The 19,634-nt window shown below is 34.4% G+C and overlaps 2 protein-coding genes across 2 annotated transcripts; one reads left to right on the top strand and one right to left on the bottom strand.

The window, feature by feature from the left end:
• Window positions 1-2,567: 2,567 nt before the first annotated feature.
• LOC134252535 (tubulin epsilon and delta complex protein 1-like) lies at window positions 2,568-12,429 on the bottom strand. Its single transcript, XM_062735037.1, has 7 exons — window positions 12,236-12,429; window positions 11,948-12,047; window positions 11,196-11,398; window positions 10,289-10,453; window positions 7,514-7,699; window positions 5,468-5,647; window positions 2,568-4,023 (listed from the first exon to the last, which is right to left on the bottom strand). The coding sequence occupies exons 1-7, from the start codon at window positions 12,347-12,349 to the stop codon at window positions 3,652-3,654; spliced, it is 1,320 nt and encodes a 439-aa protein (XP_062591021.1). The 5' UTR covers window positions 12,350-12,429; the 3' UTR covers window positions 2,568-3,651.
• A 127-nt stretch (window positions 12,430-12,556) lies between these two features.
• Window positions 12,557-16,689, top strand: LOC134252534 (uncharacterized). The gene is made up of 2 exons (XM_062735035.1): window positions 12,557-12,731; window positions 14,737-16,689. Exons 1-2 carry the CDS (start codon window positions 12,681-12,683, stop codon window positions 16,558-16,560), a joined length of 1,875 nt encoding a protein of 624 aa, XP_062591019.1. The 5' UTR covers window positions 12,557-12,680; the 3' UTR covers window positions 16,561-16,689.
• Window positions 16,690-19,634: the final 2,945 nt, after the last annotated feature.

Genomic DNA, 19,634 nt, shown 5'->3' with positions numbered 1-19,634 from the left:
AAAAGCCCATTCCTTTTTGAGAGTTATATTTCTATTATATCAAAGCATCTTTTATATAATCGTGTTGCATTTTGTTACTATGAAATTGAATACATGGTATGTGGATCTATATAATTATATCTACAAAATATCTATATGCTTTTGTTCGACGGTATAAAACATTTTCATCAGTACTGCAATGTGAAAATAAAAGTATTGGTTATTCTGGTGAGTATAGTTATTATTAGATGATCTTGTAATTATTTACAGTACAAATGTTTTTTTATCGGTGCTTAAACAGCGCACTCTTAATTCAAAATATTTGTAAAATTGTTTGCATGCTTAGAAATTATTATATATTTTCTCTAAAAAGTCATTTTCTCCCTCTCTCTCTCTCTTCTCTCTTGATAATTTTCTTTTACATCTTCAATCAAGCGTCATATAAAAAAGCTTTTATTATAAAATCAGCCTAAATCTGTATGTAATTAGTAAAGTTTGATAAATTAATCTAAAGTTCCTTAGAATAATATAACTGTTTTCAAATAATATTTGTCCTCCTTCTTGTGTCAATTGTATAAATTAAGTTTATATATTTAATAAAATGACACCAATCAGTGATCGTCTCTATGGCGTAATCGATAAGGCAGGCACTGACAATCTCATCGCGGGTTCGAATCCTATAGCGGGACGTGGATATTGAAAATAAAGCCGTCGGATGAGACGGTATATAAATCTGATAACCCGAGGAGAATGTCGCGGTAGGTGTATAATGCAAACTGACAGGAAGCATAATATCTGATCCCTTTATTTTACGGCGAGGGCATCAAGTCCCCAGGTGAGCACATCTCCTTTATGTCAGCGCTTTATTACGGCAAGTAATGACATTTCATTCATAATATCAACACTTTATTACCCTGCTATTTGTGATGTGGATATATAATGTATATTTATTCAACACAAATAATATTGTGTTAATATTTGATATTATTAGCATCCTCTTTGTTAAAATACATTTACATGTGTTTTAATGACATGAGATTCACAAATGTTAGGAAACAGCTAACTCTGTTGATCTCTGCAGCTTTACTGGAAAATGTAATGTTCATTTTTTTAAGACTGTATAATATATTGAAAAAATAGGTTACAGTTGGACCCTCTCCCCGAGAGGTTATCTTGAAGTTTCTGCTTTTTTCGGGTAAATTCTTTTATTTCATTATAACTTTCAAAAAATGATGCTATTGATGAAACTTTAAATGTAGAGATAACAAAAAAAGCAATCCAAAATTTTTTTTTACATCTTTAATAACTCATTTCAAGTTTTCAAGTTTTCATGGAAGACAAATGGTTGGAGAACAAAACAAGAACACTGACAAAGTCACAGAAAAAAAAATGATTGCTGCACAATAATATTTGATTTACTTATTATCTTATTAACCTTTTCGACCTTTAATTCAATTCTTTACTTTGCACAAATATATTTTAATTTTTAAAGATGTCATAAATCGCTGAAAGCTGCCATTTTTAGTTGAAATACGTTATGCTCATATAAAGGCCGAGGATTGTATAACGTAATATGATCGACATAATGTAGATATTTTCTGCAAAAAGTATAAGAAATATGAAATTTTATATGTGAAAAATTAACAAAAGTTATTAATATTTAAAGGAAAGTTAACACGATGCAATAGTAGTGTGGGTTAATGTCATAAAGAGTTGACATAATGTAATGGAAGGTTGAAACAATGCAATAGTAGTGTGGATTAATGTCATAAAGAGTTGACATCATGTAATGGAAGATTGACATAATGCAATAGTAGTGTGGGTTAAAGTCATAAAGAGTTGACATAATATAATGGAAGGTTGACACAATGCAATAGTAGTGTGGGTTAATGTCATAAAGAGTTGTCATAATGTAATGGAAGGTTGACACAATGCAATAGTAGTGTTCTGCTATAAGGCAGTGACCTTCCATAATTTAATTTTTTGTAATTAATAATTAAACAACTGGGGATGTAAAATTGTGTTGTTTTTATGTTGCATGTCCATATATTTACCGATATGTTGTTTTAAAGAATGATATAAAACTTGTAGATAGAATTCTGAGGCATTAGAATGAGGTTTTCATGAAGTTAGCACACCCATTCATACAACAGAACAATCCAAGGAAAAGGCGCGAAGATGCTTGTAGTGACATTTGGCGCGAAGAGCGATTCACCCCTTTCGTAGAATATTGTTTAGTATAGTTGCAGAAAAAAGGATACACGGACATGTTGAAACGGCGAATCACATGGAATAATCTGTTCCAGGGAAATTTCAAAAAGAGTAAAGGAAGTAAACACTGCAGTATTTTGCACAGTAATTTATCATTCTTTTTTCTGAAAACTGTTTCTTTTAAAATGCTGGTAAAGAATTCCAATGTAAAACAGCTTGCACAAAATCTAGCTCTCTAGATATGATCGCACACTTTCGGATCTTGGAAATATCAATCCTTATACAGCTTGACGCCGTGACGTCAGGCAATAACATAGAACAAAGTCCATTGATGAAACCATTAATGCGGAGATAACAAAGAAAAGCAATACAAAAAATATTTTTACACCTTTTAATAACTCATTTCAAGTTTTCATGGAAGACAAAATAAAGAACAAAACAAGAACACTGACAAAGTCACAGAGACTCTTACAAAGGGATAATCTTATTAAACTTGACCTTTTGAATTTTTCACCACAAATATCTTTTAATTGTTAAGTGAATAAGAAAGCTGCCTGTTGAAATTAGCGTAATGTTTTGTATCAGATATGAGAGATATCTTCTGCAATTTAAGAAATATGAAATTTTATACTGAAAAATTAACAAAATTAATATATAGTATTAACAAAATGTAAAAGTTATTGCAGTACTAAATGAGGAATGGTGGAGGGAATTATTTTGGATTTTGACCTTGACTTTTGATCAAATGACCTCAAAATTTACATTATCCTACAGCTACATGTATATAATAATTAAAAGTGTGTAGCTAGAGTATAAGGAACTGGAGTGATTGTATCACATTAAGTGTTGGAAGATGACGACAGATAGACAGACAAGGTGATAATGGCATGCATCAATATCTCTTTGTAAGATTCCCATTAAACTCTGCATATATTTGGGGAAAAAAGTAATTCAAAATCTAAATACAATCAAACATATTTACATTAAGTATTAAAATAATCATTACACAAAACAAATTCTAACAAACATTGTATCAAAGCTTTCAATTTTTTGTAAAAACAGAATACTTGTAATATTACTTGTTTAATACATTTAAATTGAGCGTAATTCCATTTTCCAAACTATGGAGGAGGTATATCTGCATGCAGCAAGCTTAAATACGGTAACTATAATCCCCCAAACTTTAACCCCACCCCCTAAAGAGAAGCTATAATATCCAAAATGTCAGTTTTACAAACATGTACATGTATAATGATTTTACTTCATAAAGAAATATGTTCAATATTTTATTTATCTAATAGAAATGGCCTACTAACACTGAAAATTTTCAATTCATGTTTTTTCACTTTTAGAGGATTCAACACGGAACTGAAATCATCCTAATTTGGTTTAATATATAAATCTTCTTTGTAAATGGCAGTAGTAAATGTAAGCTTGTACAAGTATTATATCCAGCTCCTTCTAAACACATGATGAAGGCTGAACAAACAGTGCCCCTGGGACCCTAACAGAAAGTCTCTCCAGATCTGATGTGTACTGCCTGGTCTTCCTCCCAACCTGTGTCTCCAGCAACCTCAGCTGTGATTCCAGTGCTGCTATCTCAGAGGAGATCTCTACTGGAACACTAAGGCCCTCACCAAGAGCTGATGGTAACCTGTCTGTAGATTTGGGCAAGTTTGGCTTTTTCTTATCTTTCTTGTTAAAAACAAATGTAGGGTCTCTCATTAAGAAGAAATCAGAACTGCCCAGTGCTAAGTTGGATCTCTGTAGTGATATCTCCATGTTTAACATGTCTAACAGACCGTCCAGCTCTTCCTCTGTCACTTCACTTCTCTAAAAAGTACACAATATTACCATATTAAGAACTCTAGTAAAGTTTTTCTTTAATTTATCTATTATTTTCTTTATAGTAATCCCAACATTGAAGAATCTAAATGCAGATAACATGTTTAGATCCAAACTAGAACAATCATATAATATGCAAAACTTTGGGACATTTAAAAAATTGTATTTGAAAACTTTGTACTTTTCAAAGAATTTACACTACAAATAGAATTATTTTGAAATTGTCCAAAGTATGTGTTGAGCAAGCAAATCATTTATGATGTCAGTGTGAAAATATGACCTTAAAATTAATGAATTTATGGTCGTGTGACAAACCTGAATGTAGCTTGTTTGAAAAAAGTTAATGTATATAAGGGAAATATCTGCAATTTTTTATTTTAAATGCTGATTGATTTGTCCTGAACTTTATTAAGAAGTTGTAGAAGGTTAAATTTTTATCAATTAGATTTTATACCATTGATGTTTAAATCATATCAGGGTTTAAAACAATAGTAGGCAAATATTTGTCACAAATCAGTCCCAAATGTACATACAGGTTCTAAGGTATCTTTTTAAAACATTTATCAGGATGTAAAAACAGGTATTTGATCAAATCTCTTGATAAAGCTGCTGGTATTCTAAGGGATTTGATCACACGACTAACCTGTAACTAGAACTGTCCAAACAGGACAAAATACCCCCAGCTGGGTTTTTCAGAAGTAAGTTCTTCCATAATAAAGATATGTATCAAACACAAATTATGAAATTTTTATTCCAGTGACCTTGAACTTCCCCAAATGACCTTGGGTTAAGGTCATGACACACCCTTAGGTCATGGGCAATCTTTGGGTGAAATGAGAACCTACCAAGTTTATCCATAAGAAAGATATGGACCGGACACGAATTATGAAATTTTTCTACCAGTGACCTTGAACTTCCCCAAATGACCTTGGGTCAAGGTCATGACACACCCTTGGGTCATGGGCAATCTTTGTGTGAAATGAGAACCTACCAAGTTTATCCATAAGAAAGATATGGACCGGACACAAATTATGAAATTTTTCTACCAGTGACCTTGAACTTCTCCAAATGACCTTGGGTCAAGGTCATGACACATCCATGGGTCATGGGCAATCTTAGTGTGGAGTAGTAGATTCTAATGTCCCTCTGTAAGAAAGATATGGACCGGACACGATTGCACAGACAGACGGACAGACGGACAAGGTGATTCCTATATACCCCCGCAAACTTCGTTTACTGGGATGTAATTATACCCCCGCAAACTTCGTTTGCAGGGGGTGTAATTACATCCCAGTAAATGTTTCAAACTCATACCTTATTTCTGAAATATACTGCTCAACTTGCACAAAATGATGATTTAGAATGTGGTAGATGCTGTAATGGACATTACATTATCTTTCAGTACAGAATTTATCAGAAAATGGTCACTAACTTTGGTTTCCCACAATTCCTCAATCTGCTCAATTATTGTTTCATATCTGAGAATGGCTTCCTCCAACTTTCTTCTGGCTTCATTCATCCGAGACACTGGATCAGGAGCTATATTGTAGTACAGCATAGGAGCTTGCTCGTTCCTGGGTGTTTCTTTCACTTTCAGTTCTAATACGCTCTCCTAAAACAACATGCATGAATATAGAAAATAAACTGAGAACAGACTAGTCTTATTAAATTAAAATTCAAATCAGCAGAAGTTTTAAGATCGTTCTCATACTGAAACACAGTTTTCGACAAATGTATGAATCTGTCCATTACACAAACCTGCAAATTTGTGTGCATACATGTGAAATAGACATTCAAAGTCAAAATTCTGACCTAAGTCAGAGTCTGTTCTCAGTTTAAATTCTTCAGGGCAGATCAAACCATTTTGAATTTTGAAATCCCTATTAAGAATGATTTTTTTGGTGGGAACAGTAAAATTTAAAGTGATATAAAAATATATGTTTGGTTATGAAGGCAGAGCTTATATTTTTTAAATTGAAACAAACTAGTGCTAATTGTAACGGGGACCGTTACAGATGTTCCCCAAACGCTCCCCATCTCCCTTTTGGTGCCATATTCCCTGTAAGCTTCATTAAATAAGACAAACTTTATGCATTTGAGACTTTAACAACGTTTACCCAGAAGGGTACCAAGTTCATTCAAATATTAGCATTGCACGCGTGCGCATGTAAATGCATGTGCGTAATGACCATATCATCTTATCTACACAATCTATATACTTTAATATACTTAATATTAAAATATTTAATCCAAAAGTATTAAAAAAAATACGGTTATTCAAGTGTATTTTTGATTTTACTCATTTCACGTGCACGCACGTGCATACATGAGCATGGTGACATACCTACTTGTGGAAGTTCATTACATCTATCTATGTTCTAAATCCCACTCCGTTTGGTTGAAAACCAAGGGAGTTATAGCTGATTAAAGTTTCAGCCAATCAGATTGCAGCGTACGTTCACGTACGTGTATGGATGTGCATGGTGATCATACCTTCTTGTAGAAGTCCATTATATCTATCTATGTTCCAAATCTCATCCTGTTTGGTTGAAAACCAAGGGAGTTATAGCTATTTAAAGTTTCAGCCAATCAGATTGCAGCGCACGTACACGCACGCGTATGAATGTGCATGGTGACCATACCTTCTTGTAGAAGTCCATTATATCTATCTATGTTCCAAATTCCATCCTGTTTGGCTGAAAACCAAGGCAGTTATAGCCATTTAAAGTTTTCGCCAATCAGATTGCAGCGCACGTGCATGCGCGTGATTTCATGAAAATTATTTTATATCATATCGTAGGTTATCTTAATGCATGACTATGTTTTAAATTTCAAAGTATTTCGTCAAAAAAACGAATAAGATATTGAGATTTTTGTTTCAGCCAATCAGAGCGAAGCGCACGTGCATGCGCGTGCGTTCATGATAATTTGACCATGTCCTCTTGTCTATAATACTAATATATTCTTATATTCTGAGTTTCAACACATTTCATAAAAAAATAGAAAAGTTACGGCTATATCAATTATATTGGTCATTTTACATGTTGCACGTGCGCGCTCTTGCAAGCACGTGCGCGCAAAATGACCTTGATTCCGCAAATCTACATAACATGTCTACTTACCCTAAAAAGGTTTTACCTACACCAGATGAACAGTTTACAAGATCATTCGCGGACAAATAAGTACCCAGGAAGAAGAAAAATAATAATAAGAAACCGAGTAAAAACAATATGTTCCCCAACTTCGTTTGGGGAACATAATTACTGTATGTCTACATGTAAAACCTACTAATATTTAAAAAAGCCTACAACTAAATATAGGAGAGGTCTAATGAAAAGATATTAAGACATATGTAGATAATGATAGTTATGCAGAACTGAGTTCACAAGGGCTTATTCTGATTTAAAGGTAATCCACAATTTATCATTGAATTAACATGGATTTAATTTCAATGGGTCAAGCCTTTTTAAATGCCCACCATCCACTTCCAGAAGATCTGTTCATGATCTTTCCACTCCTGCATGTGCTTCAGCCTGATGTTGTCTTTCTCCAGCAGTGTGGTGATCTTGTTCATCAGCTGAGGGTGCCTTAACAGGTGGACCTCTAATGAAGAGAGATGAGGCATATCTGGTGTCAGAAAGGAACCTTGCGTGCATTCATGGACCTAAAAAATATCATAACAAAAACTTATCCAACATTCATTTGAACATTTTATATTTAGTATCCTATCTAATAGGCAATCAGAAGATCTACTGTACACAGGGCTACTTTCACCCTTTCACACCTGCAGACAATTCTGATTCATTTCGAATTTGCCCAGTCACAGTTCTGTTTAAGAGATAATGCCATTTTCTTTTGAATTAGGCTTGTTCTAAATTTGCCCACTTGTAACCAGAGCAAAAGGGGCAAAATGGGAGCAATGATTTCACTGTGCACATGCAGTTCTAATCTATGAATAATTACCTACATGTACATTCTCAAAATAAATCAGAAGACTGTCAAACATGCCTTATATTAGTGAAGTTAATCACTTTCTGTAAAGCATGGTTAATTAAAATCACCCTACTAAGTTTCCTTATTTATTAACATGCTCTGTTGGCTTGCTGTAGTTACCTTATGCAATAAAACTGATTTATGCATTACTCATTGTAGACACCTACACTATGTATGTACATATTTCTTGCAATCTTTGTTTCAGGAAGGAGTAGACTATTCCCCATTTTCAAAAGTGAGTTATCTCCCCTCAAAATCGGAACTCTTCTACACTAGCCTAACTTCCGCGGACTACGTCATCAACTTACACGCTGTATTTAATAATTTTAAAAGAAGGAAACGGTTTGAATTTTTTTTTAGATAATAAATTATTTTATAAAAGGTCTGTTAGCCCCCCCTTTAAAGAAAGCTATACGAATTAACCAGGCACGTAGCATCGTCTTTAAAAGTGGGGAGGGGGGGGGGTAGCCAAAGAAATATTTTTTTCTTACCTGGAAAAGTTGACAAGCAAAGAAAAACCTTGCCCAAAGTTGAAAAAGCTACTTATTTCAGTACCAGTTCCTTGGCATACAATACTACATTTCCCTTATATAACTTACCGTAGTATTAACTGTGAGCCCCTTGACCCCCCCCCCCCTTCCGGTGCGTACAGGTACAGAGAATGAATATGTAAATGGGTTGAACAGTTGAATATGAACCATAGTTGTGAAAACTAAAAATTATTAGAATTATTAATTGTGGATTCAATAAAATTACGGTACATATATTTTTCACAGATGTACATGTATGTCAGTTACACGGGGTTACATGAGTCTCTCTCTCTCTCTCTCTCTCTCTCTCTCTCTCTCTGATATTGTTTTGTACACACTTTGCAAAAAAGAATAACTTATAAAAATAAATAAATGTACTTACACTGAAAGGATTTAAAAAAAATAAATAACACTTGAGAAAAGAATGTTTTCCGTTAATTAACGAGAAATACGCAAGGAAATTATTGTATTAATTTCGTGTTTCTGCTCTCAATTATCTGATCTAAAACAAAATGTGTATTTTACTCGGGAATATACATGTACATATGCTTAGATCCTACACTAAAACTCTGATTAAATGCAGCTCAGACTTTATACGACATATGTAACACGAATTCAGGTCAATACTATTTAATTAGTCTTTCTTCGTTACATGAGGACATGAGATTAAATTATTCATTTAGAATTCCATTCAAAGTTTTAATACTATATAGTAAATCAATTATTTTACAAATAAAAAAATCTAGAAACACTGTTAATTCAAATGAAATAGGCCTTTAATTGTCACCAAATGTGTTCTTGTAAGTAAAAGTTCTATGTTATGACATACAATCGAGCAAAAACAAAGTTTCTTGGTATCAGTCGCGGAAGACGAACTACTGCTGTATATGCAGCAATTTCAGAGGTAAAACTGTAGATGGACATGTCATCAGTCTCCAAAAAATTCCTAGAGATTCAAAGAAAATATGGCTGCAGCAGGCTAGATTAATTCGTAAAAACTTTATAACTAAAAATTTGTTCCGCACATTTTGTAAATAATGATGATCCGTCTGCAGAACATCCACTACCGAAAATTAGCTTATTAGCTTTTTTTAAATAGGCCTATTCGAATATGTATCAGCATTTTATCAGTAATTTGTTTCGTTTTTTTTTTTTTGTGTTGTTTTTTGTTTTTGTTTTTTTTTTTTGTAAGGGGGGGGGGGGATCACACAGCACCTTATTATAGTACTACACAGATTAATACAAATCCAAAAAGAGACTATGAGTGGGCAATTTAAAAAAAAATACGAATCAGTTAAGATTTCTTTTTATTCACAAACACAATAATATTTTCCATATGACAGAGGCATTACACCATGAACATGTTTACATCAAAAACGTCCGCGGAAGTGACTTTATTTATAGCGCATGCGTATTAAACACAGTAAAAGAGTTCCCTTCAGGGGAAATAACTCACCTTTTGAAAATGGGGAATACCAAACTATAATATTAAATCAACCACTTATTGTATATAAGTACAAGTGACTTTCATCAATTTTCTTTGAGGTCAGATAATTCAGGCTTCACTACATATAAAGTCAGCAGAGATTTAATTTAGAACCATTGATACAAATGAATATTCCCTACATACTTATTTTATCATTTCATAATCCATAAATATTAAAGCGTACTATAAGTGCCCTGTCTTATTCTAAACACTGGAAAAAGAATAAAAAAGAAGGTAGTGTCACCCTGTGTTGGAGCTTTGCCTTTTCTCTTTGTAATGCATACAGTCTCCGTAAGCTACTTCTTAACTTTCCATTTAAAAGTTGTAACTGTTGAACTTTCTGCACTGGTGTCAGGGAACCTGCTGCTACCAGACTTCTAGGTTCCTTTGATGTTTTGTTCTGCTGAAGCTGTTGAAAATGAAAGCAGCTATTTAAGAAAGATATAAATCATGTAAAATCTTTCTAAAGTAAACGTATCGCTTAACAAAAACAAATTAGTAAAAGTTTTAACCAAAAAAATTGGTCAAAATTGAGTCACAATGGTATTCAAAGAATGCATATGTGTCAATATTACACAAATTGAAAGGACTTTCTGACATTAGGTCAAGGAGATGTTGTTTGAAAACGGGCTCTATTACAGTAAAAACTCGGTTAGTACATTTGTACGAACACCGATATTGTGAATTCATGGATATAGCGAAGTCAAATTGGATCCCTACATATATAAATTCAATTAATTTCTTATATGGTTATAACAAATTACGGATAAAGTGAAGTAATTTCGCGTAATCTTTATTTCTGTTCAATTTTGGGTAGAAAATTACGCGGATATCTTAAGACTCTCCTTATATGCCTTATATTTGCATTAAGTTGGATGGGACAAATTTTTGTGGAAAATATGTGACCGTGTACATAGCGTAAATTTATACCACGCGTAAAAAAGTACTTCTACAGTATTTTAGAGAAATATGAAATAGTGATTTAAAGGAATTCTTTTAAAAGGATTTTCCCCCCTAATTAAGGTAACCGCTACTTTAAGTTTTGCTTGATTTTTTTCCTCTGGGTACAACTTTAATCATGCAAGCCTGTTACTAAAGTTCATATATCACCCTAGTAAACATGGTATTAAGTAACTCAATTTTTAAAGTACCTCATATAACAAAGAGGAATCTTCCAGAGGAGATGAGCAATTGTCCATGAATTTGTCAATGAGATTCTGTTTACAAACTAGCCAGGCAAAGGCCAGTAATAATTCCCTGCTCCCAGACCTGGCATCAGTTGGAAGATGGGAGAACTCTTTGGAGAGAAATCCCAGGTTCTGCAGTTCTTGTTTAACATAGACTATCAGCTCTTCTACAAAAAAAAGACGTTTCTTCTATTAAGTTAAGTTGGAAATATACTTGCTAAGGTTAAAGCAATAATAATTCATCATTTTTTCTTAAAATCATTTAATAATAGCGAGCGCAGCGAGTGTTGCAAAGCGACGCTCATAACTGAGAGCTCTAACGACAACGCTTGGGCGAAGAGAAAATTCAGACTATTCTGCACATTCATTTTCTGCAGTAACTTTGGACCAATGCAATGCATCGCTTCGTTAAGCAACATTCTCGTGAGAATAACAACAAAAGTAAAACAAATAATAATTTGCCTTGATTTAATGAATATATTGCCGACAGATAGTCAATACAATGGTTCTCATTAAATTCAGCCCTGTTCAGGCTTTGGTTTGGTAATGCAACATACATACGACATCATGTAACGTCAGAGTCAATACGCACCAAATGCTCATGTGGTTTGAGGAGTGTCTGACCTAAAGTAAAACTGAGTAAGTATCTGCACTCGCCCTAACAGTCCCACTGTCAACATATTAATTGAGAAATATAAGTTGTTAGGTCTCCTCACCTGTTGTTAGTTCTGAGAAAGCCTTTACAGTAACTTCATCAATAATACCGTATTTGCAATAATAAAGCATCTCAAACAGTAACTTCCACAAAGGCAATGTCTGCAAGAGAAGAGGGGAAACGTATCTCTTAATACAATTTGTGTTAAGTCACAATGTTTGAACTGAAAACAATAATTACATATCATTAATTACACACTTTCTTAAATCTATATATTTAGGTAAAACATTTTACAAAGATGTCCAAGAAAACATCTGCAACAATCACAGACGACACTATCATCGATTACCGCTTCATCTTTGTCGAACTTTGCTGAGCGAAATATTTCTGCCTTCAGCTTAGAGCATCCATTTTCATTCAAGATGAATGTAAGTAATTCAATTGTTTCACGAACTTGGGCCATCAGCTTCTTTATCAACGTTAATTGAATATTCTTCTGTCTGTAAGCCCCTCAATCTCAATCTGTGGCCATTTTCTACTTTCACTTTAATTTTGGATAAGTCGTTCCATTATTGAAATTTACAACTGATTTTAAACTTTTCGATATGTTTTCCAGCATTTAAAAAAAGGATTATATAATAAAACACGTAACTATTATTCTCTTAAATAATACCTTTTTTTGGCATTAGCTACAGAATTTAGGAATCAATATTAAAAAACCGAACCGAAAGTTCGCAGACCAAGGAAGGACAACTCCACCGGCGGAAAAGTGAAATGTCCAAGAAATACGCCTAATGGACGTGAAAAGTCTACTTAATTTGCCTGCTCTATATTTAGTTATTCAGGTAAAGTCTCTGTTCGAATAACAATAACTGAAATATATGTATCATGTTAAAAAAATCTTGATGAAATTATATATGGAGATAACGAACAGTATATTCAAGATACAGCACTCAACAGTCGGATTATTTAAAATCAAACCTTCACCAGCCCCTTTTTATTTTAATTGTTGATTTTAATCAGACTGATAAAAAAATTAATACAAAATAGGAGGAGAGCAAACACGGATCTCTACAACATAAGAGGTGGGATCAGGTGCCATGGAGGAGTGAGCATACCCTACTGAAAAGTCACACCTGCCGTGTGCTCCTTGTCATGATCTGGAAATAACGGAAAATAATGGACTAAATAACAATTAGTATGAAAAACGTCAATCAGCATTTGACTTAATGATAAATTGTATTTGGTGAAAATGTCATTATATCGACTATAGAACTTACGAAATGATGGCTTTAAACTAGACTGCTGATATTCTTATTTCATCAACTTGTTTGTCAATAATTTTCCTCGTTTTAGAAATTGTTCATACGTAGAGCATATTCTTGCGTATCGAAACAACTGAGATATATAAACTCCGTATGCAGGTGATGAAGGTATATTGCTCAGGGGTTCAAAATTTTTTTTGTCATGGTCAAGTCCAGGACTTGAGGAGTAAATTTTAGGCAAGTCCGAGGAAGAAATTTCAGAGTCCATATTTACCTATACATCATTAAATTTATGTAACTTATAATTTATTTTCATTTGTTGCATTGAATGAATAAAGACTATATGTATTAATATATGTTTTATTTTTCCTCCATAAACTGTCATGTAGTCATACATGAGTATTTCAACACAATACCAGACTGATAGATTACTTGTACATTACAATAACTTTTACAAATACTCACTACTGAATAAACCATCTGTTACAATAAATAGAAATTAGAATGTGCTGTAAGTCACAGCTAAAACCGAAATTTAACAAACTCATTGCCGTTTGTCATATACGAGGAAACATGAGGAATTGCGTAAAACAAGAGTCTAACCGCAACGAAAAATAAAAAGACGGATTGTATTTTCGAAACGTTCGTAATGTTTTATGGGTATTTTAACGCCCACAAACCCACGTTTTTACTTAATACATTTGAGAATTTGCTTTATTTTTAGCTTTACGATCATTTTTTTAACTTATTAAAAAAGATAAACAAGAAACATAGCCAAGTCCCAGGACTTTGGCGAATTCTAAATGCCGAGTCCGGATCCGGAATTTGTTAGTCCGGGACGTCGGGCTTGAGGATTTTTGAACCCCTATGATAAGTAAGGGAAGTTGACGATAATGAAAACTGAAAAGTTAAAGTCATCAAGTTTATCATAGAGCTTGGTTGTTTCAAAATTTCATTGTAACACTACAGCCGCTGCTGTCATTTCCGATTTTTTTCAGTCCAGTATTTTCTGAAGAGGGTTTTCTCTTCAAAAAAAGGGGGCGTATCTAACCCATAACATTGGCGAGGCAACCAGGGGACTGCATTTGTACTTGCTGTAAAAGTAAAAAAAACTAGAGGTACTGTGAGCAATGAGCTCACTAAATGATACCCCCCGCCTCCCATATGATTATAATGGCAAAGTCCATGTTTTGCGGTGGCCAGGAAACCCAAAATATTTGTCGGATCAAAAAATGAAATAGAAGGTGCACAATGGCAATATGTAATAAAATAGGAGGTGCACAATGGCAATATGTAATAAAGATTCTGTGAAAGTTTCATTAAATTTCACTCAGTGGTTTAAGAGGAGTTGAGGATAAGAGATGGGTACCCCAAAGCGTAACAGACGGACGGACAGACGGACGGACGGAATTAACGATTACTATATACCCTCCCGCTTTTCAAGCGGGGGGTATAAAAAATGAGTACTGGGAAAATGGAACATGCCAGCGTTTATTTTTCAACATGGAGAAGTCGACATCAATGTAGGTAAGTATTATGCAATACTTTCAATGCCCATTATAATGTTTATCTTATTTTTTTTCAGATTGTTAATTCCACTGCATTCCTCATTCGCCAGGACAAAGAGAAATTACAACTTCTCCGTGAACAAAGTTTTCCTGTAACTAACGATTGGCGTCAGCAAAATTACTCAAGATACATTTCAAATTTCGCCTCCCATTTCGGGAAAGAGCGGTGTATGTTAGTGGGTAGCACAAAAGAGGGGACCCGACTTCGCTTTACTCGCGATGAGGGAGACTATGACTATTTGTTAATCTCTGATGTCTCTATACCAGCAGAAGCCTTAGAATATCGTGCAGACGTTCCATGTTTTGTTCATATCAATGTCAACAAAGTGCAGTACAATTTTTCAAACTATTCTATTGTGGATGGAAAGTATTTGAACACATTTCTATTGAAAGATTTTGACAAAAGGGTCTTCAAGATTTTAAGAGGTCTTTACGATGTTTTAACCTTGCCTTCTTTAACCCATTCTTATGACAGTATTCACATAAAAGTCAACAAACAGGTAAAGCCCGGTTACAACCAGATGCACTATGCTGGTTTTGAATACAGAGATGCACATCTTGATTATATTCAGGTAAAAGCAGATATCGAAGCAATTACAAGACAATTTAGAAATCTGCTAGCTAGTAGTGATATCTCAGAGGATATGCTCTCGGTTTTGAGCAATACTTTATCCTTAATCGAGGAATTAAGACCCGAGGATATTACAAATTCTCTTACTTTTCAAACATTTGGAGCTCTCATTAAAGCTGCATCTGGCGAAACCATTTCATCACTACATAAAGGTAAACCGAATACGATGAAAGAAAGGGATACCAATGAAACCAGGAAAGATAATAAACAAAGTCCTCCTGAATCTCAGAATTATCTTGCTATACAGTACGAGTACAAGTCTGGTCGTGATTTTATACCAGCGTTTCCGATTGCAGGAAAGCTCCCGTGTTTGGATGAATGGAGAAACCGCTTGTTAAAATCAAGTGTCTTTTGGCCAAGTCAAGAAACCATTAATAAGATCTACGAAAGTGAATTTTTTGTCATAGCAAAACCAGCAATTGTCAATGCCGAGGTTAGCAAGGACTTCTGTATCGGTTTCAACAATGCCGAGATGATTCTGGCTTCATCATTTTCCGATGGTCAGAGATTATGTTTCTTGCTTTTGAAATCTTTACTAAAAGGCTTTCTTAAACCATACTCAGAGCGACTGACCACATATCTTTGGAAATCAGCATTTTATCACGTGTCTGAAAACACCGAAAGAGACGAGTTTTCGAACACAATTGGAATATTTTCAGTATTGAGGAATGTTACAGAATACATGCTTGAATGCCTTGAGAAACTTTATTTACGACATTACTTTATTGAAAGTAATTTGATTGCTCATTTTAGTGAGGAAGAATCATATCAAATTATTACTGCTCTTAAATCTCTACTCTCGGATCCAGAGAAAGCTATAAATGTTTATTTTTCTTCCAAGAAAACAGATGAAAAGATTATTGATTATATTGCCAAAGAACAAATTGAAGACTTGAAACACCAAGAAGGCGACTCCTCTCGAACAACCCACGCAGAATCAGTTGTGTCCCTTATAAGTCACCTCCAAGCTGGGACGGGTAACAATTCCACCAAATTCGTGGAGGCCATACTTGACACTCTGTCTGTGGTGGTGAAATCTGAATTAAACTTCGACTGCTACAAACATGATTTTTGTGTGGAAATTCTAAAAATGGTAGGAGATTATCTCAACACAAAATTTAGGACTAAAGAGGAAAGAAAGGCAAGTTTAGGGGGCATAGCATTAATATTTTCGCTGTTTCAGTCCTTCACAAAAAAATTATTTGTATGAATTTTGGGTTATTATGAATTTCACAAATTACCTATTTCAAATCGTTCAATTTTTTTTTAAAATTGACGTGAATTTTTTTTAATGGTTTGTCTGTATGATGCATGTATTTTTAAAACACCGGGAAAATGACCACACAGTAAAGATTTTCCGAAACTACATGCATAAGTAATTTTACATTTTCTAAAAAAAATAATCACGAATTCTGTCGAATATATTAAACCAGCATAATGGAGCAGAAATGAAAAAAAAGATCACATTTACTGCCAGAATGGATTAAAAGTATCGGATGGATGTTGAAATACATGTATCGCAGTAAAGATTGAAGGTCAGTATGAAAACCATCCTTTTGTCTTTCACACGTACCTGTAATTGTTTCATATCTGGATATTTTACTCGATAAAGAAAGAAATGATAAACTAACAAAGAAACTTTATGATAAACGATGAATTCATCTTCCCTTTGTCATGTTTTGAATTTACCGGGTGGCAGTAAATACAAAATTTACAGCATGACAAATTTTGTATTTACTGCCACCCGGTAAATTCAAAATTTACAACATGACACCTTATTTATGAAGCAATATGCCATTTTCGCCTGCATTTCGTGTCACATCGTACATTTGGCCGTGGTTTGCTACGATGTTGATATTTTGTCACTTGGTTGATTTGATACACAGATCATATGTTCTACATATAAAACAAGACAGATTCATATTGACAAACGAGCCGATGACGCAAGGATATCAACAAACTCAACAATTTGCCAATTCTACTGTCGATACAATGTCCTTATTAATAGAGTCTATTGTTAAGTCGAATGTTGATAGCTACAGATCTGTAGCGTTATGTAGTAGTTACCCCATATCATACTGTTGGTTATGTGTAGATACCCGATGGGCGTGGTCATAATGACACGAGGGAGCGTAGCTCCCGAGCTGTCATTATGACCACGCCCATCGGGTATCTACACATAATCAACAGTGTGATATGGGGTAAATGACTTGTACCATAGTTTTCAAAAATCATTCATATGTAAGTCAGCTTAGGAATCGGTCGGACCGGTTCGCGTGAATGAAACATTAAGTGTTTGGTTTCAAAGATGCATTTGGATTTTATATGATTTTATGCTCCTTCGTGTCCTTCTGACCACGTCCATCGAATATAGGGTAAGTGATTTGTATACAATACTTTTCAAATTTTGCTACAAATTTTGCCATATACTCGGCACTCAGGGTCATTGAGCAGTGAGGGATCTTCTTCTTGTCAACACCTTCTGCGACACGGGACCTCTGTTTATACTTTATAGGTCTCCACGTCCCACAGTGGGATTCAACTCCTTACTTCGTGACTCTAGGGCAGGCGCTTTAACCACTGGGCTCTGCAAGCGACATAAAAATTAAACATATCTAGGCCCGTTTAAAAAGTTTGCTTTATGCTATTGAAAAAATGACGAGTTTGGTTTCAGTGATATATGTTAATTTGATATGTTTTTTTTCTCGTAAATTTCAATCGTCAAAATTACATACTAGTAATTTAAATTTATTATGAACTTGGTTTAACTTAAATTTTTGTAAACCTAATACAAACTTTGCCGTGCACAGTGGTACGTTGATTGAAATGTTTGTTAGGGGTTATGTATATTTCAGTTTAATGAAAATTAGATCTTTGATCGGCTAAATCCGCAATCGAAAAGGTTATTTAAGTACAGCAGTGTACACTATTAGTTATCCAGGTTCAATCAAGGGTGTACGGGGATTTACCCCGGGTTGTATTCCATACACCCTTCGGCCGAACGGGGATTTACCCCGGGTTTTATTCCATACACCCTGAGGCCGAAGGCCGAAGGGTGTATGGAATACAACCCGGGGTAAATCCCCGTACACCCTTGATTGAACCTGGATAACTAATATTATTTCCTATCTAGCTTGTAACACGAGCTTTGATTGGTTACAAAGTCGGGTGTAAATATCCGTGCACCCGACTTGAGCCGGGTGTAAATAAGCATTGTTATGGGTACAAAGGAAATAAATTCGTTATCCAGGTCCAATCAAGGGTGTACGGGGATTTACCCCGGGTTGTATTCCATACACCCTTCGGCCTTCGGCCTCAGGGTGTATGGAATGAATGTTTTTACGTCAAGTATTTACCGTGTTACCTTTGTTAAGGAATAACTGTCTTATTTTTCGAATTCATGAAGTGATCAATGGATTGGCTTGTGTGATAATTTGCATAAACGCCGAAGGCGTTTATGCATAAAATTATCACACAAGCCAATCCATTGATCATCTTCATGAATTCGAAAAATAAGACAGTTATTCCTTATATTTACATGCTTTGATTCCGCCAATCCACGGGCTCCAAGCCTGCTTCTCTCAAGGTGTTGTCCCGCCCTGCACGTGGTTTTTTTGGAACCGCGTCAAAACATTCATGAGGAAATCAATTACATTTACAATTGGAATTTTATCTCGAACAAAGACATTGGAAATGTAAATATTTAGTTATCAAGAGAACGATATATTGGAATCTACTAAGCTAACGTCATCCTGGTCATTACACTATCTAAATAAATGTTTTAAAAATCAAGCGATTTCTGAAGTTTTTTTTTTCTTCACTTAAATAACTAAAGTTAAAGTATTAATGACCGTTTTTAACTGTTATTTATTACAAAATGCTGTAGACAATTGAAAATTTTTACTCCTTTTTACTACCCTTAATTTGGTATAAAACCACCAAGATAACAGGCCCGTATCATGCGTACGATTGTTTCATTTAAAAACCGTGCATGATCGTTTTATAAATAGTTCTTTTGTCCCGACTCGATGGGCGGAGTTATAGAAAAGTGTGGGTTATGTACAGAAAACCCACACTTTTAACAAAAGAAATCACACCTAACTATGGTACAAGGGTTTATATATTCATCTTTATGGTCAAAGACAAATATATAAAACCATAACGCTACAGATCTGCAGCTATAGAATGTTGACTGACGTTTTTGATACAAATTGTTGAGTCGTCATTTCACACTAAATCGTATAGGTATTTTGTTAGTTTGTCCGATCACAACAAAGAGCACTC

This window comes from Saccostrea cucullata, unplaced genomic scaffold, assembly GCF_032062105.1.
Source record: "Saccostrea cucullata isolate Sc308-1 unplaced genomic scaffold, CSIRO_AGI_Scuc_v1 ctg167, whole genome shotgun sequence".
NCBI lineage: Eukaryota > Metazoa > Mollusca > Bivalvia > Ostreida > Ostreidae > Saccostrea > Saccostrea cuccullata.
Note: the sequence above shows the minus strand (reverse complement) of the source record. Positions and strands in the feature narration are given on the sequence as shown.